Here is a 27,009-nt window from a genome sequence, read left to right as displayed (position 1 = left end):
TAATAGTTTTGTTGTTATATTTTTGGAAACAAAAATTTGTATGGATTATAATGGGGGTGGTTGAAATTGAGGGCGCGGCTGCACGGACTCCGACGAAAGAAAATCGACGTCAGAAATCCGGCGGGAGAAAAGGTGAAGAGAAGATGAACATTCTCTTAAAAAAGTGAGAGAGAAAATGAGAGATATTATATGGGTGTGCTGTATTGTAGGATGTGACAACAGTTTTGTGCATGGACAAAGAAATTTTTTAGATGATAGGAGGGAAAGATGAGAGAAAGAGAGAGAGATTTACAGGTGGATGTTGATGGTTAATTTGAAAAAGTAACATTACGTTAGTTGTTTTTGTGAGGATTATGAGGAAAACAAGGGTGTTGGTGATGGTATAGATAGCAAATTATTCATAATAGGTCAGGTGTTTGTTCTCCTTGAATGTAGGATGATGATAATTGTTCCATGCATGCTTCAAGTGTATAATGTATCATGTACTACTAGTCTATTATGCTATGCACTTCCTTTGTTTAGAATTAGTTGCGCCCATTTATGTAGCGTTTATTATTCACGAGTTCTTCATTATACACCGAGTATATTTAAGACTATTTTTTATTCATTTGGATTCTTCTTTTTAGTAAGTTTTACTCATTTGGATGATTTCAAATGTGCAATAAGAAAAAATAGCTTTAGGTGTACCATGCTCACGGTATGCCTGATAGGTGTATGGCGAGTTCACTCATGGTACACCCGGGTGTACCATGAGCATGGTACACCCAGGGGTATTTTTGTAATAAATTAGAACTTCAGGTGCTCATTTGACACCAAATTTGCTCATATGGACATTTCGCTCATTTACTCATTTGCTCATTTTGTTCATTTTGTAATAAAAGTGTTTGCTCATTTTCTTAAATGAGTATAAATGTTTGCTCATTTGCTCATTTATTTATTTTGTTCATTTGCTCAATCGCTCATTTTGCTCATTTGGATAAAATAGTCTTGGGTGTACCATGAGCATGGTACACCCAGGTGTACTATAAATATTCTCGTGTATGGCTCCTCTAGAGTTGTAAAATAACTCTAAGGTAAAGTTTGAGCAATATCAATCATTGAATAAAAAATCAACGGCTCATATATTCTCTTTCCGAAATCCCTCCCTATTTTATCTCATCAAAATCCACCACTAAATCTTTTCGTTCCACCAATATGAGCCCCTGATTTTAAAATATACGGCTCAGATACAACTCTACCTTGTAGAGTTTCACTAAAACTCTAGAAGATCCGGACTCGTATATTTGGGTATATGATAAAATTTGTAACTATTCAATCTTATAATACTTTGATTGTCTTTGGTGATGTATATTTTAGGAAAAAACAGAGTTATAAATTTTTGTTAGATTCGTCTCAATTATATTTTTTTAATATCAACTTTTTATAATATGCTTATTGATGATTATTAGAAATAATAATGTTTGAAACCATGTATAGCAACCCTGAAAATATAAAATGATGTAACATCTTTAAAGAGAGAAAATATCGCTAAATTCTGTGTTTTTTTTTTTTTTTTTTTTGGAAAGTGAAATCCTGCAACGTGTTTTGTTGAGGAGATGTATGTTATTATTGAACACTAGCCTTGATTTTCTACATTTAAGATAACGGGCGTCAAAATCATCGAAATTAGAAGCTTCAGATTGAATCTTCACAATTAGGGTTTTAAAATGGAGATTATAGGGCTTACAACTGAAATTAAAGTTTGTAATTAAGGGTTTTTTTTTCGAATCTGAAAATATAGGTGCAAGCTGGGTTCGGATGGTATAAAATTATGATTTATGCACTATAATTTGCTTAAAGATTACGTACTAGATTTATCATTAGTGCCTTAGTGGGGAAATTTTTAACCTTAATCAAATTCTTGCTTACTCTTATTCTGCTTTTTGCAGCAAAATCCTTTCACTCGGCTTCAATGAGAAGTTCATTCAAACATATGAATACTATTTTGATTACTCTGCAGCTGTATTCAAGATGAGGGCACTTAATAATTACCAGGTTTATCCCAGAAAAATTGCATCTTAATTATTAATTAGCAGGGCCGTCTTAAACAATTCAGGAGCCCTGTGTTAATTTTAAATTTAGGCCCCAAATTTTTTAGAATATATAACTACGACATATGTGAAAATACATACGAGGCATATAATGTCATATTTGTTATTTCAAACGACAAAATTCATAGTTGAGAATAAACTAATACTACCTAAGAACGAGAAATCTTTATCATTATTTAAAACTTGAATGTAAAAAATGAAAAACATTAAGAGTTAATTTGGTAAAAAAAAAAAGATAAATTTCTAGAGTTGGTAATTTTCCACGAAAATGATAGGTAGCTTTTGAACCCTTGACTAAATACAAAGACAAGGAATCATTATAAGGTAGTACCACTAGTACCAATATGCTACAACATAAACCTTTGCTATTCTATCACAACAACATAATTATAAACTGATTTGGGGGCCCTATTGACTTGGGGGCCCTGTGCAATGGGTCTGTTTGCACAGCCCGTTCACCGGCCATGTTAATTAGCAAGGTCTAATTTACTAGCGGTTAATGGTTAACATATTAAATGTGGCTCAAATAAGTATACTTGTTTTTACACTTTGTTTGGTATTTTTTTTAGAAAAGGAAAAGAAAGAAAGATAAAGAAAAAGAAAGGAAAAGAAGAGAAAAAAAAAAAAAAAAAAAGTAGTTTATAGTTTTCAATGAGTATAATTGGTGGATTTAAGCGGACTCACATATTTTGTTATCGATAAATCTGACATGTTTGGCTTATTTGTAAGGTATTGATTTGATTCTTCAATAATCAAACCAAAATATTTTATACATTTAGCAAGTAATTGAAAGATTGTCTAAATCACTATATTGATTGCGATCATTATCAATCTTCGTTATATTGTTTTATTGACTGCGATCACCATATTGACAACGACGCACGACAAAATCTATAGTTGTTTGACACATGACAAAATAATTAAAGTGATCAAAACAAAACATTTAAGATTTTGTTTTATATATTATAAAATAGATTCATTATCCTTAGCTTTCGTAACCTGCATAATCTCAAACACAATTACAAATTAAAATAAGGAAAGATGGGTATAAATACCCCAACTTCTGACCATCCATTTAATACAATCAACTATTAACTACTTTTAAATATTTTCAATTTCTTTTTTTCCAATTCACACTAGGAACTTGATGGTAAAATAAAGGATCCTGTCAGACAATACTTTTTGCAAGTTAACTCGGTTTGGATTTGCGGAAAGACACTTTGAGATTGGAGGATGATAAGGGAAAACCCTATCTCAAAGTACCTCTAGTAGAGATCGAACCTCGAACCTTGAAGGAAGAAGGTTCTTTTCTTACCACTAGTCGAAGCTTAACTGCTGTAGGGATGGTATTCCGAAATGACCGCCATATATACTCTACTAATGCATGTGTTGCCAACGAGAGGGAGAAGTTTGTAACTGCAATATCAGAATCCCATTATTTTGCTTAATGCTTACAAAGTTACAATAACAAGCTAAAAACTGTCAATTGCGTCTGATGCAGCTGTCCGTATTAATTGAAAATTGCTACGCGGTAGAGAAGCGCATAGCCAGCTGCAATTGCTTAAAATAACAAGTTGCTGCGAATAATCTGACTTAGATTGGAAGTTGCAGGTATATTACACATAAAATCTTTTAAAACAAAAACAAATAAAATGCTTAACAAAAAACAAACAAACAAAATCTTCATCAAGATTCACGAGTTCAACTTAATAATTTGTTCTAAATAGTATCGAGACTTATAACAAATTTTCTACATAATGTTCCTTCATCTTAATAATTGTCTTGCTTAATTTTTTAGGTCAAACTTATACATCTTTAAACATAATATTTCATAGTTTAATTTCTCCGTAACAAAATAAATATTACATATTTTAAGGCTGTGTTAGAAGTATTTGGCCATAGCCCATTAGGTTAAGTTGTGTTAGGTTAAATTTATGTTATGTTTCTATATAAAGGGTTGTAATACTTATAATACAAAACAAGCAATAATAACATCATATTATTCTCAGTCCTCTCTCTCTAATTTAACATGGTATCAAGAGCCAGTTAGATCTTGGAATCATCTACAAACCTTTCCTCCCTGCCGGTGGGTTTAAATTTTTAACCCACCGGTGGAAAAATCTTTCCCGAAAAAAAAAAAAATAATAATTCTACGGAAGCTTGGGTTAGATGCTTAGATTTCAACAGCAACGTACCCATGGTGATGCATAATCATATTGCATCATATGGTGAATTACGAAGTCATGATGGTGATGCTTTTTGTCTCATGTGAGACTTAATTTTTTTTTAATGCTTTAAGGTTTATTGTTTGGTTTTCCTTCAAATCTGTTTCAAAACAGACTAGTTTCTTCAAAATATCGATGACGTTCATTCCATCAAAATATTTGTTCTTTTGTTTCTGTGATGATGATCATTCCATCACAATTTTTACAAAAATTGGTTCTTTGGTCTCAATTTCGGATCTGTTTCAAAACAGATTGTGAGACTTATTTCGGCTCTCCGTGTGTCATGAGACATGGATTTTATTTGAAGCGGCTTCCCATGTGTCGTGAGACATAGATTTATGGGTTCTCCTTGTACCTTGAGACGAGGTTTCTTCCTTGAAGAAGATTTGAAAGAATAATTAAAGAAATTGAGTTTTTTTCCCTAATAATTGTGCTTGTCCAATCATAACGTTCTTGTTACTGCCGTAACGATTGCGGGAGGGTGTTAGGAGTATTGGGCCATAGCCCATTAGGTTAAGTTGTGTTAGGTTAAATTTATGTTATGTTTCTATATAAAGGGTTGTAATCTTTATAACACAAAACAAGCAATAATAACATCATATTATTCTCACTCCTCTCTCTCTAATTTAACACTATGTTTAGTTCACCTGAAATTTTCTGATCTGAACTTATTTGATTTGATCTGAACTTATTTTTTTTTATCTGATCTCATCTGATTACAAGATCTTATCTTTTAGATTTTTCTCAATATACAAGAAAAAGTATAATCATGTGGAGTCTCGTTTAATTCGTCTCAATGAGTACTTTATTAATATTCAATTATTATAATTTTTACTGAAAGATATTTAATAGTAATAATGATTTTTAAATATAAGCATGATCTGAACTGATCTGATCTGAACTGATCTGAAATAAGCAAAAATAAGGGGAACTGAACATAGCCTAAAACACACTTTTTTAGATAATTTTTTGAAGAGGGGAGAGATAGAGTGAAAGAAAAAAATAGTCCCATGTGATAGGATAGATAGTGAGAGATTTGTCTAAGAAGAAAGTGTAACATTTATTTTGTTACATTCATATTTAAAAAGTGTAACTGTATAATATCTATTTTGTTACAGATGAATTCTCTATATTATACTCTTTTGATCCTCATTCCTCATATTGAATATTTATTTACAAAATAAACCGTTAATCCGACTTAACTGCATGTTTTCATATTTATTTCAATCTAATATATAATGTTAATGTATCAAGCTTGAATAATATTTAGGAATATTAGCTACAAATTATCCAAACTTTACCATATGTATATATGTGGAATATGATCCAATTTATACCTAAATTTTGCTAATACAATGTTTCGAAATATATGCAACTAATAATTTTGTCCTTTCAATTCTGCTTATGTGTATAATTTTAACCATTAATATCTCTAGTTATGTGTTATTAATAATTTTCTAAAATCTTTATTTCTAAAAAATATACATCGAGAGAGAAGCTTTGGAGTTTCCCGAAGACGTTTTACCCCTCTCCAGGATGACCCTGTCATCTTTATAAAACGACCCTCTTATTTGTCGTTGATTTCTCCGACCACCCATAAAATTAGAGGGCAACCAGGTCGGGCCGAGTCAACCCGTTTAACCTGATTTTTAGAATTTCTTCCGAGATTCAAGAACAGGTGGGCAAGTTCTCTATGGTGAAAATTATGTAAGAAAAAAAATATATAATTAATTGAGAACATTAAGCTCCAATAGCTTTTATAAATAATTTAATTAGTCCTTTTGTATAGTGATCTATGTGTCTTCTTCTATTTATTTAGTACTTGAAGCTGCAACAATAACTTTGTTCCATTTTCGATTACTTCCTCCGTGTTTTTTTACTTGCAACACTTTTCTAAAAGGGAAATAATTAATTACTTACAACACTTTCTACTTTTGCTTTTTCTTTCTCTCTATCTTTCTCCAACCACATGGGGCTGTCTTTTTTTTCCTCTTTACCTCTCTCCTATCCAAATTGTTGCAAGTAAAACGGAGAAAGTATATATGAATTAGACTAATTTATGAATTTCTTCTTCCCACCTTCTCTTTCTCACACGCTCTCTTTTCGTGAGTCTAGCTTTACAATTATTTTAAACGGGTTAGTCAGCTTATTTTTGGGTTGAAATTTTCAGCCCAAACATAACCCATTTAGTTTTCGGATCAGGTTCATGTTGACCTATTTAGTAAAACAGGTCGAAAACTTCAACCCGAACTCGCTTATTTCGGATTAGATTCGGGTCAAATTATTGGATCGAGTCTACTTTTGTCAGCCCTATACAAAATGACCCTCTTATTTGCTCTGCGTACCCGACCTTTAATCATGAATCATCATCTTCAGTCTTCAATCTCCTCAAACAAAATGATGTTAAATAAAAATTAGCACCTATTTAATTAGTGGAATACTGGTCAAACACTCTTTGAATAATGCAAATAAAAGTATTGCACTTATTTAAAAACGACTTAATTAATCACTTGAACAATAAATAGGTAACTGGGAGTATATATTCTAAAGAAAATTTGTTAAAATTCATATCTTAAATATATACACCTTCATACAAAATTTTTTGAGCAAATGTAAATAAAGAATGTGGTTTTGGCGTTTTGCACCTAAAAAGAATATATATATAATGTGGTTAAAATTTACAAATGAAATTTGTTCTTCCAACGCCCTCAAAAATATTTTCGGGTGCCTAAGCAGTAAGACGACAAGTCTACCATGTTTAACCGAGTCCAAATCTCATGTCCTACTTTTTTGTACTAGCATGATGAATATTATTTGTCCACATCACTAGTTATCTAAATTCTTACAATAAGACAAAGAATAATTAACATCACATGCATATTGAGTGCTCAAATAAAATAATGATACAATTAGTTTATCAGGAAATCACAATGTTAGCTGGCAAATAAATGTAAAACGTCAATGGTAGTATTGCAGCTCTATTTATACTCCGATTTTCACTAAAAATTTATGGTGTAAACAAAAATACTTCAATACGAGCTGATAGGGACTTTCGTAACAAACTACATTTCAGAGCCTTCAGTACGTCGTTTGCAGCCATTTTTCTCCAGACGGTAATTCGGTAATTCCTATCCTATGATCTTATTCGTGCGGTTATTTCTTTCCAATTCTATATGTAAATTGTAACAGAGTATGCTATTATTTAGTCTTCAGTCTTCACTAACTGCTAATTCTATTTGGCCTGACAAATTGTACTAGATACTTAAAGGTCACTTTTATCCTTTTCCTTTCTAAAGAAAGAGATTGACCAAAAATAGAACTTTCACTTAATACTAAAAAAAGGGAAAAAGTTGTTCAAAAAGTATGGACATATATCCTCATCTTTCTCATCATAAGAAACTCTATTTGATTTTATCTCCCTTATTGAGGGCTCAGCTTAAAGCCCAAAATTAATACTCTCTTAAACTCCCCCCCCCCTCCACCCACCCACGGTGTTGATGAGAGTCGAACACAAGGCAAGCCTGTGAAAGTTGATGTAGTACTTGTATTTAGAGGTGATCATATGGCAAAAAAAAATCGGGAAATTTTACATGATAACGCCAAACTTTTAGGTTTTGTACATGTTAGCACTTCTTTAATTGTTTTATACTTGGTAGTCCTGAACTTTAAGGTTTTATACATGATAGCACTTCTTAAGTGAATTTCATTAAATTGTCATTAATTTTGACATTTATTAGTCTGACACGCAAATCGATACTTTTTCGACACCTAAAACGAGTAAATAATTTTTTTGACAATACAAGGGGGGATTTTGTCCTTAAAGACTCGATTGAAGGTCGGATTATCAAAAAATGATCAGAAACACCAGACTAATACATGTCAAGATTATGACAACTTAACGGAATTCACTTAAGAAGTGCTATTATGTAGAAAACCTAAAAGTTCAGAACTAACAAATATAAAAAAATTTAAGAAGTGCTACCATGCATATAGAAAACTAACAGTTGGAGCTACCATATAAAATTTCCTAAAAAATCCGCTATTTTAGACAACCGGGCTGAAATTTAGCCTTAAGTTTCAGATTTGGAATATCCAAAGCATTTTGGGGGGAAATATTAAGTCCAAAACCATCTATTTCATCACCTCTGCTTCTATTTATTTGACTATTGCTTAGAGAATTCTTTATAGACGTGACATTAATTCTATTTAATTGACTACTGCTAGGTAGTAATGCACGTTTACCTGTCACTACTGTTCACTCATTTATGAGTTTATTACTATTTTTTGAAAGTTTTGTGTATAGAAGACTAAATCTATCTACAAACCAAACCCAAAACAGATGGCGCTATCTTTGACCGAATCAGCAGCTCGCTTGTCTGTAACAAGATTCCTTAAGGACTTCATCTCTGCTGGAACTCTAACGTAAGTTTTCGTTTATACTTAATTAACTAACTCGCTAGTCTAGGTTATATTGGGAACATAAGATAAAATAGAGCTGAAATTGATGAGATAGTTGAAAGAAGCTGAATTAATAAGATAGCTGAAAATTTCAGCACCTTAAATTGAAATGCTATATTTGATATATAGCAACTCAATTTCAGTCAATTTTTAAGCTTAAATCTTATTTAATCTCTTACCCCCAAATACGACTATTTTTTTTAAGGTGACTTAAAACTAATTGGTGATAGGAGGAGTAACTACTTATCTTATAAAGAGCTAACTGGAAAGGTAATCAGAAATAATTCTCTTAGGGGCTGGACATCCTGTCAAGGTGTTGCTTGATTAGAAGCCCAGTTTAGAAGAGACCCACACGGGCTCTAATACCATGTTAATTTTTAGATTATATAAAAATGGGTCTGAGTAACCCAATAAGGAGGAGGAGATCGAGTTTAGCCCACTTACAAGTTAGGAGGTTCCATCTTAAAACTAATTAGTGATAGGAGGAGTAACTCCTTATCTTATAAAGTGGTATATTTTCTCCTCTTTCTCCAATGTGGGATACTCACAACTGGGCACTTAATGGGTTTCAACATATCTATACTAGAATTTTTTGCACGCGATGCGTGATTGAATTTTTCTCAAGATAGAAACTCAATTTTTTCCGACGTATGTAAAAGTCTGAATTTGAACATTAGACATACAAAGTATAGTTGTTTTTAGTTACAAAATTTAATTGGTTTAGTCTCTGTCACTTAAGTCTCTCACCATTTTTTATTTTTTTTTTTACTTTTCAAAGTTAAATTCTATGAACAAAATAGAAATGTTATTGAATTTATCTATGATTTCTAATATTATAATTTTTTAGTTGATTTTTGAATTAAGTACAATACTTCATATATTGTGAAGAAAGTGGACACTTGGATTTCAAGTCAAATTTTTGTGAGTATGCATTGACGTTGTAGTATATTGGTTGTAAGTTAATTTTTTGGTTTTTGTAAAGTTAACTCATTTGAGTGATTTGTATAATGTAAATTATGCAATTCTATGATTTTAGTTGACTTGTGAGTAATTGTTATCATTTTATTTCCAATATTTTTATTTGAATCCTCCTTTGGTTTGTAAGTGAATTTGTAATTTAGAAAGGAAAAAGGGTAAAATAGTCTCTTCATTCGGGGACATCATAGCTCCCCCCTTCCCTTATATAATAGAGATAATAGAGATGATAATTTTTGAAAACAATGATTTGTAAGTGAATTTTGAGAATGTTTGTGTATGCATTGATATCCTAGTATATTAGTTTTAGTTTGTAAGTTAAATATTTTGTTTTTGTAAAGTTTCCCGATCATTTGAGTGATTTTCCTGATTTTTTGTGATTTTCTCAATTCTATGAGTGATTTGTAAAGTTTCCTGATATAAGTTATTTTTGAGTAATGTTGAAATTTAATTTCCGGTGGGTTTGTTAGAACCCCCATTTTAGTATTGACATTGCTTTTGTAATTTAGAAAGGGAAGAGGGGTTAAAATAGGCATTCCAAAAGAGGACAACATTACTCCCTCCTTTCCTTAAAATAGAGATGCGTTGCTTGTCAATGATCGTACTAATCACCTTAACTAACTTTCAGTCTTTTGGAGAAGGATGGCACTGTTCTAACCTTTGAGGGCTCGCTCAAAATTTGTCCTTTGTCGGTTGTTATAAAAATTCATAACCCTCAGTTTTATTGGAAGGTCTGTCTAATATCCTTAACCTATACATATTTGTTTATATATTATACACTTGGATGTATCATGTACGATAATTTATCATGAAGTTGACGGACTAATAAATCCGTAAGATTATATAACGTACAACAGGTTGCTACAGAAGCAGACTTGGGCTTTGCGGATGCATACATTCATGGAGATTTCTCATTCGTTGACAAAGATGAAGGTCTTGTAAATATTATAATGGTAAAATAAGAAAGTCTCCCTAAAAGTTAAACTACCTATTTTTCAAGATGAAATAATTTTACAGGTCCCTTATAAGTCGTCGCTCAATACTTGTTTGACATATGTTTTATGCAGATTTTTATTGCTTGTAAAGATTTACAATCTTCGGCTTCAGTGGTCACTAAATGGTATCACTATAACTTTGTTCTTGTTTTTTTTTTTTTTTTTCCTTTGAGGTTATATTTGGTCTCGCTTAATACAATATTTTGTTGAGATGTTGAGTGAATTTTGGGTGTATCATGCTACACAATAACTTATTGTGTAACATTATATAATGACTTATTTCATGTCATTTGAGTTTTTTTTTAATATAAAATAAGTGGAGGTTTATGAGTTGTTATACCGAAAAATTATGGTGTAACCGTTGTATCCAAGAATTTGTGGAAGGTGTCTAGTGTTTACTAATTAATCAGTTGAATAGTTATATGTTGATATGTTCTGATTTCAGGGATTGGTTGACATCGCTGTTCTCTTTTAGTGCTTGGATTATTTCTGCCAAATACATTTATCGTAACTTTTGTAGGCGAAACACTCTAACACAAGCTCGTCGGAATATTTCTCGCCATTATGACATGGTAATATCACTACTCTACCCATCTTTTTCTTAGATTAATGCTTACTGATGTGTGTAACTTCAATAAACTAAAGAATATATGTGCTTGAATTACTCAAATTAGGAATTGTCTTTTTAAACTCAATTAATTATCCTTTTTTTTTTTTAATGACTCGGCTTAATAAGACATGTTCTCTTCGACATAAAACAGCTGAACTGAACTAAATTAAATTGAAATGAACTAAAGTGAAATCCATAGTGATATGTGAGAGTAAAAGTATTGTCCAGAGCTGAACTGAGCTGAATTGAATTGAACTGAAAATAAGATGGGGATAACAGACACTTAGTTGCGAATTGAACTTGATTAGCGTTTATAAATTCGTTAGCACGCTCTAATCTAAGTTAAACATATCTTCCATAACAACATTTTGTTATTGAAAAGAACAAAGCCTTAGTTTAAGAATAAGCTCTTGATTGTTTCCATTTTTAAAACTTGGGAAAAAGTAGGTATTGTTATCATTTGCTTCATCTAATTATACTTCTATATATACTTTGCAATGACAGAGTAACGAGATGTTTTCCCTCTTTATGGATGAGACAATGATGTACTCTTGTGCTATCCATAAGGTCAGAACTTACTTTAATTTCAACAAATATTGTATGTCCCAAGATTTGAAGCACACTATCGTACTAATTTACATCATCTTTGAGCCCTGGCAGTCAGAAAACGAGGACTTAAAGGTTGCACAAATGAGGAAAATTTCCCTCCTAATTGAAAAGGTACGGTTATGTGAGTATGTGTCCTTGTATAAATACTTCATCTGTTTTTAAATAAGTACAATCGTTTGCTTTTCATCTTCGTCAAGTCACAGTTTTGACCATTAATATCTCTAAATTAACAACATTTTATACGATCATCTTCTTATTTAGTGAATAGTACAAAACTCAAACGGTTGCACTTAAAAATATGCGACATTATATTAGTTTCAACTAGTTATTAGGCCCGGGCTATGCCCCGGGTAAGGAGAATTTTCATTTATTAATATTATACTTTAAAATAATAACACCAAATATCACTTGATCTAGTGGTTAAGACTTCAATATATGACCTTGAAGTCGTGAGATCAAACCTTATGCTAGCAATTTCTAGTTTATTGTATGAGGATTACATGGAGTAAAATGATTCAGGGAGAGCGCCACGTGACACCGTTCCACGTTTAGGAACGTCTTTTAATATATTAATATAGATGTGACGGAAAATTCATTTTTTTTTTTACGTAATACCTTGAGAAAAATTTGACGAAATCCAACATAACAATTATATTGAACTTAGGCAAGAGTAGAGCAAGATCATGAGGTGCTTGAGATTGGTAGTGGTTGGGGTACCTTCGCTATCGAACTTGTAAAGAAAACTGGGTGCAAATATACTGGCCTTACACTTTCAAAGGAGCAACTTAAATTTGCTGAAGATAAAGTGAAGAAAGCTGGATTAGAGGTAATTAAACATCTCTAACTATCTATTTTTCTTTCTTTTTCTCTCTGATATGAATACAATGCTTTTCTTGTTTATGGCGTCAAATTAATATGAAACGCATCGTCGTGTACATATGCATGCAGGATCGCATAAAGTTTCTTCTATGTGATTATCGAGAATTGAAAGATGTCAACAAATATGATAGAATTATCGCGTGGTAAGTGGTAACGTACAAAATTGCAGTAAACTTAATTATTCTTCACACTTGTACAATAATGTTCTTCTTTTGGCGGTTGTGCTGGTTTTTTTTTTAACCCTTTTATGCTATATGTATGGTAATGGTACAGTGAGATGATAGAAGCTGTAGGAGATGAATACATTGAGGAGTTCTTTCGGTGTTGTGACTCAAGTTTGACAACAAATGGACTCCTTGTACTCCAGGTAATGCCCATCTTTGCTTGCTAAGGTAGTCTCAAATTATTATGTGTGCTTCTTATTCATTGTTCCATTTATTTTTTAAGGTCTTCAGAATATGTATTTGATCATTAATATCGTTTATTATGTATTAGTGAAAATTATAAAAAATTATTATTATATATTGTTGAGGACATTATGTGGTCAAAATTTGTGAACTTTGACCCTGTAAAAATTTTTAATTAGGGAAAACTATTTTACGCCATTTAAAACTCAAACAAAGAAAAATGAAAAATAATATGTTTTCTAAAATAAAAAAATTTTCCTTCCTACCAAATCTCCTATTTCTCTATGTAATTATGAAATGACCCTCCCTCTTGTCTCTATATATATAGGAAATGTTACTTTAATTCCTTTGTTTTCTTCTACTTGCGACCTTGGAGTATGACACACAAAAGTTTAGTAAAGCAAAGAGATATAGAGAAGTATTAGAAAAATATTAAAAAAAAAGGACCCAATGAGCAAGGAGATAGAACAAGAGAATAGATTGCCAAAATGTCAATATTGTAAGTAATACGTAACTTCCTAAAACAAGAAATGTTGCAAGTAAAAAAAATAGATAAAGTACTAATCTAAATGACCTAATTAATTGTGTGTGGAACACGCGACACTATTATTATAAACGAGAATTTTCTGGGTTACTGTTGCACCATGTCGAAATACCACCTCCCACAACCCTAAAAAAATATGTGGATTTTGGGAATCACTGAAAGGAGCGGGAAATGAAGTACTTTTTCAAGACATATGCATTAAGTTGTTTTTCAATGAGAAAGAACGGATCAAGAAATGGTGGTTAAGTCAGGGGATTCGCGATGCCATTTGTAGGGTCTTGCTCTTGATGGAATGAAGAAGGCGAGGGCTGGGCAAGAGACCGGGCCAACTAACTGCCATGCATTTCTCATAGACTAAGGTTGGACCACTGCCGGAGAGAAAGGCTGACCCTCTCAAAAATAACTAAAAATTCCAAAAATCCTCGGTTGTACACCTGTAGAGCTGCTCATAGTCATTGTGCGCCTATGCGATGCTACTATATAAATTTTACTTAAATAATTTTTAAAACATTTTTGATTGGTCGAGAAAGATTTGATTGTACCACATAGGGTAAAAATATTTATGGGCAATATATACTATTGTTATGAACTATTGCTTCCGTTACACATCCTTCAAGAGGACAACTTATCACTTCAATCGTGAACGCAATATCTGAACAAAGTTGAGTAAGCCATATAATAAGGATCAATTAATTACCTTACATAACTATAAACCCTAATTTGAATCTATGTCTCACAATTTATTTTTTCTTATTGCTGGTTGATATTTTGTGTTTCAAATTATAATTATCGAAATGATGGGTCATAGGCTCATAGCTACATAAACAACTAACATTCTAACAAACTAAGAAAAGTGTAGAAATGATACACACAAATCGCAAGATATAAGATTTTATTAAGCTCATGAGTAACCCATATGTGAGTGGAAGTGTTGTCCCATAATTAACAAATATGAAATAATTAAGAGGAGCATTATGATGTATATATATTCCACATTGAAGAAATATAAAAATTATGTCTAATTTATAAAGCTAAGGGACTACTCCCCATGTTATCCTATGTTTTAAAATGGAACGTCTTTGGTACGGTCTTGTAAAGTGGATTTACAATCCTCTATGACAGGCGCGACCAAGGCCTTTTTTGGCAGATTTTTATTCTCAAAGGCCAAAGCACATCAGAACAAATGTCTTAACATGCATATAAGATTATGCTAGTTTGCTGCATGCATATCTTTTTTGAACTTTGATGTGTTCGCTTCTTCACATAATCATGCGACTTATTAATTACTCCCTTCGTCTTTTTTTATTTGCTACAAGCACTTTTTCACAAAGACCAAGGAGGGAGTGGCCGGGGACCATTGACATAAATGGAATTAACAAAAAAGCAAATAGGTAAATTCTGGGACATATGTATTATATATGGAAACATTTACAAAATCAAGAAGGGAGTGATGGCAAATTTGTAAATCAAGTGTGGGACCTATGTATTATATATGGAAATATTTGCAAATGTAGCAAATAAATTGAAACACCCCTAAATGGCAAAATGTAGCAAATAAAAAAAGACGGAGGGAGTAGTAAGAAATCTTGATGATGTATGTTTCTTCTCTAGTTCACTGCTGTACGAGATGAAGGTTATGAAAAGTTCCGAAAATGCCCCGGTTTTATTCCTGAGTATATTTTTCCCGGTGGACATCTATTTTCTTTGAGCCGAGTAACGTCAGCTATGGGTACTGCCTCAAAACTAAGGTAAGTGTAACAAAGTTGAAACAAGCGTGTTCTCCAAATTATACGCATATAACAAAAAAACTAAAGTGAGTTCGTAGGAAATTCAAAACTTTTGTTTTATCTTATAGTGTGGAGCACGTAGAAAACATTGGAGAACATTACTATCAAACACTGAGATGCTGGCGAAAGAATTTTTTGGAGAATCAAAGGTTAGTCATATGTACTTCTTTCGTATATATTATTGAGTGTGTCTTAGGATAAAATGTTACACCATAACATACTATATAACTGATAACATGCATAATGACATAGACTCCAATAAAAATGATATGAACTATAAATAATGACATGAATCTCATGTCATTATGTCATTTATTTCATGTTCTTTGAGTTCTCTTACAAAAGAAGTAGTTTTATAGTTTGTGGATTGTTATATCAATATATATCATAAATTATGGTGTAATAGTTACACCCAAGAATTTGTGTATTATTTTATACACCCGAGAATACTTGCAATGGTGCCCCAGTTCATCAGCGTGACAAAGACACGCTCCTCCAGCAATGTAACACGTGTTTTGCACGTGTTATACGTCCATGGTTGCACAAAGCACCATTGTTCTAGGTTTCCGTGGGTGCTAGAGATGGCCACTGGTGCGGGCTGGACGAGATAGTTTGTGGACCCTAGTGGGTCGGGCTGAGATTCACAGCCTAGGACCGGACCGTGAAATTCACAGTTTGGGTGGACTGGTCCACAGGCTGAAAAATTTTAGCCCACACCGATCTGTCATCGATTTTCACGATCTGGGAAGCGGTTCGTAGGCCTACCTAGTGGGACGGCATGATTTTTTTCAAAGTTATATAATCATTTATTAGTATTACATAAAACCTTTAATATTAATTTTTTTAACCGGTAATGTTAATTAAAATATATACAATTATTAATATTAATGAATAATTCATTATTTTTGAATTTGATTGAATTAAAATATATGCTATTTGATTAAAATATATACAATTTGATTAAAACATACACAATTTGGTTGAATAATTACTTGGGCTAGGCTAGTCCGGTTCATGGGCTGGGCTGGACCGTTTTTGTGGACAAGACTGGGTAGTTTTAGTAGCGGGCTTTCATGGGTTGGGCTCAAAAAAATCTAGCCCACTGTCTACCCACCAATTTCACGGTTCGAGCTGGTTGGATCGGGCTTTTCACGGGCTCAGCCCACACGACCCAAGAGGTGGACTAGGTTGAATGGGTTGGATTGGCCCACACCATTGGCCATCTCTAGTGGGTACACCTTAAACGGCTTTCTTGTTTCCTTCTACATTTTCCCCAACCTAGAGGATCAACAATTTCTATCAGAGATCACAGTTACATTTTTTATGAAAACAACCCTACTGTTCCCAGTTGTCTGTACACATAAAAAAAGTACTTTAATATTATCTCGTCCTTTGTTTTACTAGCATACAATTTCTAGTAGATTTATTCCATATTCCATCTTTTGTTTAATTTCATGCTATGATGATGCTTATTTATTATACATGCGTCGCAGCAAAATCCTTTCACTCGGCTTCAATGAGAAGTTCATTCAAACATGGGAATACTATTTTGACTACTGCGCAGCTGGATTCAAGATGAGGTTTCTTAAAAATTACCAGGTATATATATATATGTATATGATATATCCATGGAATTTTTCTCTTATAATTCTATGGACAATCTGATTCCAGGAATGCTGATTATATATTTGTTCGTTTGATGCAGATCGTCTTCTCGCGCCGAGGGACTGCGTTTAATGATCCCTCTGCAACCATACCCTCAGCACATTATTTGTAACTTTCAATCCAAGCACAATTATATATAAACCAATCTCTAGCTAGAATACTGGACCTTCTTCGTAAGGACTTAATTCAAAGCTGTGGAACTGATTTAGGACTACTATTTTACGTTGATTGTTGCGTTTCTATGTGTGCTTTTGTTGCTTGCAAGTTGCAAATCTAAATTAAATCAAGTGATATGTATGTATATACTCAGATTCAAGTGTGTATAAGTTGGTTTGATCTTGTGGGGGGTGGGTGTTTTGTTTGTTTCTTTAGGTTGGGACTACTATATGAGATATATAGGGATTGCCTAATCTAGTCCTTGTACCTGGTATAAAAGAATTGATGTGTATGTAGTATGGATTGCAACAAGGTAGAGCCTGTGCAATTATGTTTATGTAATTAATATTATGTTCAAGAATTAACTTTTCAATGTGTTTTCAGTGTAAAATAGCCTTATATATGTTATAAGAAACCATCGCTTTTAAGTGTGGGATAAAATGTCTCAAAATAGAGCTCACTCTCTATGTGGCGGCTCGCGTTTCAATTCCGTCAGCTCATTTTCAAAAGATTATATCTCAATCATTTTCAGCGCAATTGAACTTTTGAAAAGGTGTTAGGAAGCTATTGAGCCATTTATATCTTTCCAAATTAAAATATTGAGTGTGATGAGAGAAATGTCCATTTAAAGTTGAGCATTATGCACAGGCCCTTCAAAACATCATGTTTTGTCTTGATGAACCCTTCTATGCTCGGTATGTGGGATGATGAGGCAACACCTAAAACATGAAAATACAACATAGTCCATTACCAAGTTCTAAAAGAATAGCTAAAATGATACTAATCGATAGAAGGGGTCGCTCTTATGAATGAATAGAGTTACTTGTATGAATAAATGTAGTTATTATGGCGAATGAGGTTATTCCTAACAATAAAAAGGACATTGTTCTTGTAAACAAATGGTGTTACTTTTATAACAAAAAGGGGATATTAGTCAATCTACTCATATAAACGAATGATTGAGGTTACTCGTATGGATAAAAGCTACTTTTGTGAATTATTGGGGTTTACTCGTATGACTAAATGTGATCGTCGTATAATTAACTGAGTTATTCGTATGAATAAATATGGTTATCCTTGAAGAATGAGGTTACTCTTAATAATAAAAGGTGTTCTCTTAAAAAAAAAAAAAAAAAAAAGGTGTTATAGTTATAAATAAATGGGTTACTTCTATAAAGTTAATACCAATGAGAATGTGTTGAAGAGAGCTTGCCAAGATAATAAATGCTTAAATGGTGCCGGGAGAAGAAGTCCACTGTGAAAGAGGGGTATAAGTGGTTAAAAGGGTCACAGTTAAAGGTTGGCTGGCACAACTAGGTTTGGAGTAGTTTTGATCTTCCACAACACTCTTTTATACTGGTGAGTAATTTAAATGATAGAGATTAAACCAATCAAATTTTCCAACTAACAATAAATATACTTCGTATGTCTAATGTTCAAATTTTGGCTCTTACTTACGTCGAAAAAAACCTAATTTCTTTCTCGATCTAAAAAAATCGAAACATGCATCGCGTGCAAAAAATACTAGAGTTATAATATAAGCCAAGGGGGAGCTATGGTGTCCCCCTTTAAAAAGTCATTTTTGTCCTTAGCTAAATATATAATTGGATATTCAAAATTTCTACAATATATCCTTTCCTAATTTAAAGATGGGGTCAAAATTTTAATGATAAATTAAACTAAATAAGCATTAACAAAGTAACTTGACATAATGAGAAAAATGGTACTTTAATTTTAAAAAATCACAAATTTAATTTGACTATAATACCTTACATCCAAATATTCGTTACAAATTCTACGCACTTTACATTTGTTTGTACAACAATAATTATAAATCACACTTCTAAAATTATACTTAGATGAAATTTATTAAGAACAGACCCAAACAATCGACGCACGCATCGCGTGCATATAAGGCTAGTATATATATAAGAGAAGGGGTGAGCCATGATGTCCTCCGATCCTATAGATTTACTTTAAAATATAGAATTAAAAATATTAACTTGAATGTTTAAATCAATCAAGTTATAATTGACCCACCAAAAGGAAAAACATTGACTATAAGATTTAGTACAGTTATGTTGAAAAAAGTATCAAATATATTGTCCATCAATTAAGAAACATAATCAAGTATTACATCAAAACAGAAAATTTAATCAATTAATTAACAAAGTGATACTCCCTCCGTTTCCTAAAGATCTTCCCACTTTCCGTTTAAGGGTGTTTCCAAAAGATCTTCCCTCTTTTGCTTTATTCCTTACTTCCTCCGTTTTTTTATAGATGCTACATTTCCCTTAAATGGAAATGTCATAATAGATGCTACATACCATAAATGGATTCCTTCTCACCATAAAAATCTTAAAATACTATTAAAAAGTTGGTGGTCCCCACCTTCTCTTTTAAAATACTCATACTTTTTCCTTAACAAATGGTTTTTTATTCAAAAAGTGGTGGTCCCCTACTTTCTCTCTCTACCTTTCTTAAAAACCCCCCACTTTCTCTATGTAGCAAGAATAAAAACACGGAGGAAGTATTTGGCAAAACAAATTTTCCTATTTACTCTCTCATGTCACTATCATATGATCCACTATTACATTATTAATTCAATTTTACTCCCTTTCTCTCTCCTACTTTAACCCCTTTTTATTTGTTTATTTATCCTAACCCCTTTCTCTCTCCTACTTTACTCACACCATGCCCCACACAACTTGATTTTCCTTGGTATCTGTAGGAACAGTAAGTGGGAAGATCTTTAGGAAACGGAGGGAGTATGATTTATTTAACACATAAATCCTAAATGAATTCACTTTTTTTTGAGGGGTCCTAAATAAATTTACTTAATATTCTTTTATCATTCATAAAGTTTAATTTTAGAAACATAAAAGAAAGAACGAGTAAAAAAAAATTATGAAAGAAGAGTTAAGTGATATGTGTCTAACCTACACAATTTCTTTTAAAAAAATGTCTAATATTTAAATTTTAGCCCTATTTATGTTCAAAAAGGTTAAAATTTATGTTTGAAAAAAAAATCGGACACACATCGCATATCGTTCATAAAGTTTAATTTTAAAAAAATATTTAAAAAAGGTTAACCTACACAATTTAACAAGATAAATATCTAATGTTTAAAATTTCTACCCTTATTTATGTTCAAAAAGATTAAAATTTATGTTTTAAAAATTTTAAAAAATAGACACGCGTAGCATGCATACTTTATTAGTATATACGATATAATATGGAGTAAAATCCTGCATTAAGTAAGAATAAACTAAAGATAGTACATGTGGCGGTCGGATATAATTTCGTGAACGATTTGTATAAGATCTGATTCGGGAATATAATCTCCTGGATCATGTTACGTAATTCGGTAGTTGCCTGATGCATTTCACGTATAATTAATAGGTTAATTTATAGGAAAAATTGACAATAGACGTCTGAACTTTGGGTGATAATTTTTAAAAGGTCTGAATTATTGATTAACCTGTGTAGGTCCCAACTTTAAGGGGTCTTAATTCAGCAGACTACTGACCTTAGTGATCTTAAAACTGGCTTAATAGGTATCATCTATGTAAAACTTAGGTCACATCAGAAGGGTTAATTGAGGAAGGGATGTAGGAACTAGGTGAGATTTTTAAAAAAATCTTCAGTTTTAAGTCGTCGAGGCCCGATAAAAGTTAAGACCCCCTAAAGTTGGGACCTACACAGGTTAATCAATAGTTCAGACCTTTTAAAAATTATCATTGAGACCTCTATTGTCAATTTTTTCCAAATTTATAAGGCAAAAGTTAACGAAACGGGCGTTCGATAAGAAATATTTTGTTCTACTTAATTACTCATATTTGTATAAGATAATATAATAATGTATAATAATTTCAATGCAATGCATTTAAATGTTTTAAATTGGAATTAAAAATGTTTTTCCCTTTCCTTTTGAAAAACATTAAATGGTTTGCATTAGAATTATATATTATTCTATTATTTTGTATAAATAAGTAATAAAGTAGAACAATATATTTCTTATCAAGCCCCCCAGGGTGTCCGTTAGCGGGATCAAATCAATTTTCATAAAATACGTTGTTGGAAGATATTATTGTCGTCGGTGGTGATCGTCAGTATAATCATCGGTGGATTGGAGGTAGCGATTGGTGATTAGTGATTTTAGGTGGTGGTGGAGAGAGAGTTGTAAAAACATCCAAGGATATAATGATACATCTACATGGTAATTGGGGTAATTTTAAATAATGTCATGACGATGAATATATAGAAGATTAGAAGTTCAGTACTTTGGCACAATGAGATTGCCAAATTTCAATAATTAGTAGTAGTAACAAAGGAGTTGAAATGAATTAAGGGAAAACAGAAACTATAAAAACTAAGATACTTCTTCCGTTTCTTTTTAGATGTTACACTTTTAAAATCACGGACTCCTAGACAATTTTTGGAGAGGATAGAGATAGAGAAAGAAAACAAAAGGGTCCCACGTGATATGAGAGAGATAGAGAGAAATTATTACCCAAAATAAAAGTGTAACATCTAATTTGAAATTTCTTAAAATAGAAAGTGTAACATCTAATTTGAAACAGAGGAAGTAATTAAAAGGTAATTAAGAGTTTGGTGAGATGAAAGAGATAATGAGTAACAACCAAATAAAATGACTGAATATATTGAAGCAAATAAAAATAAAATGGAAATATCAGATGAAGAAGGACTAGGAAAGTTTATAATATTTACGAGCTTAAGTAATGTTAATTATATTATATCCCAAAACCAATAAATTGATAATGAGTAGGGTAGTTTTGCAAATTTATAGATTGTTATTTTCTTTTCTCTAGCTTTTTCCAACGTAAGACAATAAGACGAGATATAATTATAAGATTGCATCATTCGTAAGGATGTTTTAGGCTGGCTCCAAATTAAGGGTGAAGTCTAAATTTCTTTTTCGTATCAGAAAAAAAAATTATAAGACTGCCTCTCACTAGGGGTGGCAACTGGCTGGCAAATTGGCAATGATGGTCCGACCAATGACCATAATGTTCGGCACAGATAAAGAATACGAGATTGTGGCCTAGATATAATCGTATGGTACGCTAGCCTGTTAGGCTTAACCGTTCAAGTAGGCATCATTATCCCCCCAAACCCAAAAACTATAATTTCTCCACCACTTTTCTCCTCAATAACTACCAAGAAGCCTACACACACAATATGTTACAATACACGTAAGAAAAGATCCTTAGACGCAAACTACTAACTAACTAGTATTTTGGCTCGAACGATGTTCGGGTCAGTTACAATTATCAAATATATTGCTATTCATAAATTTCATAACTGATTCTATTCGTTTTTTGTAATATTTAATTTATTGTGAAATTGAAAAATGGACGGATGTTATAGCGTGATAAGTTGTTTAAAAAAATTTTAAGGATCTGGGGATAAGAATATCAATTTCAATGGAATTTGAGTAAGGGAATTGTATTACTTAATAAAAGGATTAAAGTTCAAAAAGATTGTCTACATGTTTTCATAATTACATATAATTATTACTTATTAGACTTTATTATGTTTTACTTTGAAACGTTAAATCAAAGTGTAATGAATTAGTGGTTAAATTCTCACATTTCATTTCAAAGGCCATGTGTTTGAATCCTATTAACTACACATTGAAAATGTTTTTGATTGAGATTATAAACATGTGTTTTAGAAGCTAAAAAAGAGTGTCACATAACACCATTCATTTAATAGGAACGCCTTTTAATATATTTATATTGATAAACAAAAATAACATAATTATTTATAAGTTAACTCAATATCTCGTATGTCTCAAAATGATGATACTCATTATTGACATCAACATATACTAATATGAAGGAGGAAAACTATAAAAGATAGTACATAGTACTACCTAAAATACGCCCATCAATGAATTATCACAATAGATACTATTTTTTGTTTCTAAATACGTGTAATAGGTTGATTTTTACACATATTAGTGCAAAATTTTGAATATTAATATTTTTAATGATCGATTTGTAACAATTGAAATTCTGAAAATATATTTTGGGACTATTTAAACAATCTATTACTTCCTCATTTTTTATCTACTTGCAACGTATTGCCTTTTGGAATAGTAACTTACTTGGACCACAATTTATAACTTATATATAATACAAACTTAGCATGCGAGATATTGTTGGATTCGTCTCAATATATATTTACAAGATTTCAAATTTTTTTAACTTTTACAAATAGATTATTAGAGATATTAATGGTCAAAGTAAGTTATGTATTGACAAGCGTAAAAGTCAATATGTTGCTAGCAAAAATAACGAAAAGTATATGATAATACTTGTATGTTGTATCCATATGTTAGCTTTGAAATTCGGTACAAGTTTTTCGCATGTATTTAAAAACAAAAGTAGTATAACCAGTACATATATCGATATACAAAATTGTAAACCCTAGTCTCTCTCTAAAACGTTATCCTTCATTGGTGCTCTTTTAAGGGGTTTTTACCGTTCTTTATACCAGTGAAAAGTTCTAAATTTTATTATTTATTGCTTTATTCTTAGTTTTATTAGTCTATAGTTTTTTTTTAATAAATCTCTCTCCTATTGTGAGGGTTTTCTGCATCAATATGATGTAATTATCTCTTCTTGTCTTGAGAGTCTTGCTTTTGTTTAGTTTGTAAGTTTGAATATGTGGAAAGTGTAATTATTACTTGAAAGTCCAAAATATCAAGATGAAGGTCATATTTCAATATACTATTTCATTAAACATAAAAGATCATGAGTCAATGAACTTCATTTATGATTGGAATATTATCATATGAAAGAAACAGTTCTAAAGCATTTATATTAATAAATTAGATTTAAAATCTCATATTGATATTCTAAGTTACCCTTTTACATAAATATTATTATTGTTATAATATATGGCGATTTATTAATAATATTTTATATAATATTTTAAAAATACAGGTTCTCCAATAACTCATATTCCTAACAAATGCCCTAACTTCTCCTTTTGTACTAAAAAAAATTCCTAACAAATGTAAATGCTACTCATATTATTTGTTAGTTGCATAAATTGATGACCATTACTTGTCACTTTCAAGTTTCAAGCCATTTTGAGGTGTATCAGCTTCAACAGTCAACGGATAGATTTGTCTGATAAAATAATCCTAATCTGACACCATATCACAATTTAGCCGAATATAATAATTATTCTTCTAAAATTAATCATTGTTTCATGTCTAATTGGTGTGCTGGACTTGCTTAAGATGGTAGAGAAAAATATTTTTCTTATACCATTGCTCTCCTGTTTGTGGGCGTTGCTTGCGTGGGGATTTGATAAAGATTAATATGGATTGGAAAATCATGTTTCTTTAATAATTTATGATATTTTCTCAATAAAACAAAATGTAGCACATAAGTAATAGGTGGTTTATTCACTAATCTAATAAAGATTGACATGTCTACATTTATTGAGTAAACTACTCATCAAAAATAAATAAATAAGTACTATTCATATTGATGATTGGAACTCACTTAGCATTTGTTTTATTTGATGCAAGGATTACAAAAATGTTTGATTGGTAAACTGTATATATTTTGTTTTGCACACAGTCAAAACAATTGGATAATTATAGAATCTAATACTCCCTTTGTTCTTTATTTTTGTTCATGTTTGCTTTTTATATAAATTTAATGTACACATTAAGCAATATATAGTATCTTGAGATAAGCATCATAAGAATTACAAAAATTTGATAGGTTGAAACTAACTACATGTTCAGATGAAATACAACAAGATCTAATATGAGTATATTCTATTACATATATATCGATCAAATTAAATCATGGACAAATTACGTTTTTCTCTCTATAAATGGATTATTTCAAGTAGAATCATCAGATTGGAACGAAAAGGATACTACTATATATCTAAACCTATGAGTAAGAATTGTAGAATGTGACTTGTCGTCATCAATTACTCACTAGCCTTCTTTGCATGCGATGCGTGCGTGGATTACTTTGGCGATTTTTATTAAATTTCATTTAAATGTAATTTTGAAGGATGTAATTTACAATCATCATTAGTTCTAATTAGGTATCATGTAGTGTAAATACAAAATATAAAAATTAGTTGATGAAGAAGTTATTTTCTGTGTATTTTTATTACCTGTTAATAGATGTTGGTATTGTTATTGCATTTCAAAGTTATAAATCAGAGTTTGTCTTGTAAGAGACTGCCTACTTTTAAATTAAAATTAAACAATGACAAGCCCAAAATTAAAAAGAGAATTAGTCCAATAGTAATTAAGTTAATTAAAATTAAGAAACGGTCTAATTTTAATATAAAAGCAGACTTAATCACTAAATGAATTAAACTAGTCACCTAAAGAAAGTAACATAATCACTATTGCGCTAATTCTCTTTTTAATATTAGGCTTACCATTACCTAATTTTAATTTAAATAAAGTAGGCGATATCTTACCAGACATACTTATTATAAATCTGTTTTTATAAAAATACAATTTTATTTTTTATAGCCAAATTAAAGTTTGTAAATTTTGACCTCAAAATAAAAGGGGAAGTGGAGCAATAATTATGGAGAAAGGGAGTGTCAATTTCAGACGCAATGACAATAATGCAAATTGCAAGCCCTAAAATTGGTGGGATATAATTAATAGCTCGACCAACTTACCTTAGTGTATAAATAATAAGCCAAGACTCTTAGACTGTACTAAAAGACCTAGCTAGCTTATTATTCTTCTTTCGTTAGTAAATGCAAGACATCTTTTAGAAACTAAAAAAGTTCAATTATATATCTCTATACTTCAATTAAGCTACGTGATTTCTTCCCTTGAATATATCTCCCACATCGATCGCAAAAAAAGATGAGAATTGCAGTAATAGGCGGAGGAATATGCGGAGTAGGAGCAGCATTTGAGCTAGCTAAAGCAGGAATTCAAGTGGTTTTGTACGATAAAGATGATTACTTGGGTGAAACAACTCATACCAAAACTGTTAATATTGATGGTGTTGATCTTGATATTGATCTTGGCTTCATGTTCTTCAACAGGGTATGCATGTCTTCTTTTAGATTCTCTATATCACCAACTAAAATTAGTTTCGTTCTTTATTTTTTTAACTTATCATCACCATAATCGAGGAACTCTAGTAATCAATGACGGATCTTCATTGTGGCAGGCCTGGGCTTGGCCCCTCATAGATTTTTTTTTTAAAAAAAACAAAATTAAGCCTTGTAATTTAGCTAGAGTCCTAAACCCAACATACAAAAACAAGTTACACGACATCATAATATGTTATTGTGGAAAAATCCGCCACTGCTAGTAATCATATAACTGTCATGTTAAAAACAAGCAATCTTTGTCTGTATATGAGGTGAGGTGTAGGGTGTGCATGAAAGTAAAAACTCGACATATGTTATACTAGTATATATTGTTAGTTGTTACTCGATCAGTCTCTTATATGTACGCCACGTGATGCACATGAACGCCATGTTTGGTAAATGATCCATTGATTTTTGGTTTTTTAATTTGATCAAACAGTTAAGAAAGTGTTTGGTTAAGCCAAAATAAAAAAGTTA

General features: G+C 31.5%; 2 protein-coding genes across 3 annotated transcripts in view; both read left to right on the top strand.

Annotated features, from left to right (window-relative positions):
• The first annotated feature begins 7,343 nt into the window (after positions 1 to 7,343).
• LOC104887891 (uncharacterized) lies at positions 7,344 to 17,777 on the top strand. The gene is made up of 15 exons (XM_010672663.2): positions 7,344 to 7,436; positions 8,655 to 8,737; positions 10,377 to 10,479; positions 10,606 to 10,701; positions 10,816 to 10,868; positions 11,189 to 11,315; positions 11,858 to 11,920; positions 12,014 to 12,073; positions 12,627 to 12,788; positions 12,911 to 12,984; positions 13,115 to 13,208; positions 15,404 to 15,540; positions 15,648 to 15,728; positions 17,073 to 17,178; positions 17,285 to 17,777. The coding sequence occupies exons 2-15, from the start codon at positions 8,655 to 8,657 to the stop codon at positions 17,354 to 17,356; spliced, it is 1,311 nt and encodes a 436-aa protein (XP_010670965.2). The 5' UTR covers positions 7,344 to 7,436; the 3' UTR covers positions 17,357 to 17,777.
• Positions 17,778 to 26,148: 8,371 nt separating this feature from the next.
• The window catches only part of LOC104887889 (uncharacterized), a 35,237-nt gene continuing 34,376 nt past the window's right edge, over positions 26,149 to 27,009 (top strand). The window contains exon 1 of one of the 2 annotated variants that reach the window (XM_048640721.2): positions 26,149 to 26,482. In XM_048640721.2, the coding sequence (XP_048496678.1) occupies positions 26,297 to 26,482 (186 nt within the window). In that variant the 5' untranslated portion in view covers positions 26,149 to 26,296. The remainder of the gene's footprint in view (positions 26,483 to 27,009) is intronic. The other variant, XM_010672657.3, reaches the window with a different exon arrangement.

The sequence above is a fragment of the Beta vulgaris genome, chromosome 3 (genome assembly GCF_026745355.1).
Source record: "Beta vulgaris subsp. vulgaris cultivar EL10 chromosome 3, EL10.2, whole genome shotgun sequence".
Taxonomy (NCBI): domain Eukaryota; kingdom Viridiplantae; phylum Streptophyta; class Magnoliopsida; order Caryophyllales; family Amaranthaceae; genus Beta; species Beta vulgaris.
The sequence above is the reverse complement of the archived record's forward strand: the minus strand, read 5'-3'. Positions and strand labels throughout refer to the sequence as shown.

Coding starts and splice junctions, on each gene's coding strand:
- LOC104887891 (XM_010672663.2), top strand. CDS start 8,655: ATGGCGCTATCTTTGACCGAATCAGCAGCTCGCTTGTCTGTAACAAGA. Junction 13,209..15,403: donor ATGGACTCCTTGTACTCCAG/GTAATGCCCATC, acceptor TTTCTTCTCTAG/TTCACTGCTGTACGAGATGA. Junction 15,729..17,072: donor AATTTTTTGGAGAATCAAAG/GTTAGTCATATG, acceptor CATGCGTCGCAG/CAAAATCCTTTCACTCGGCT.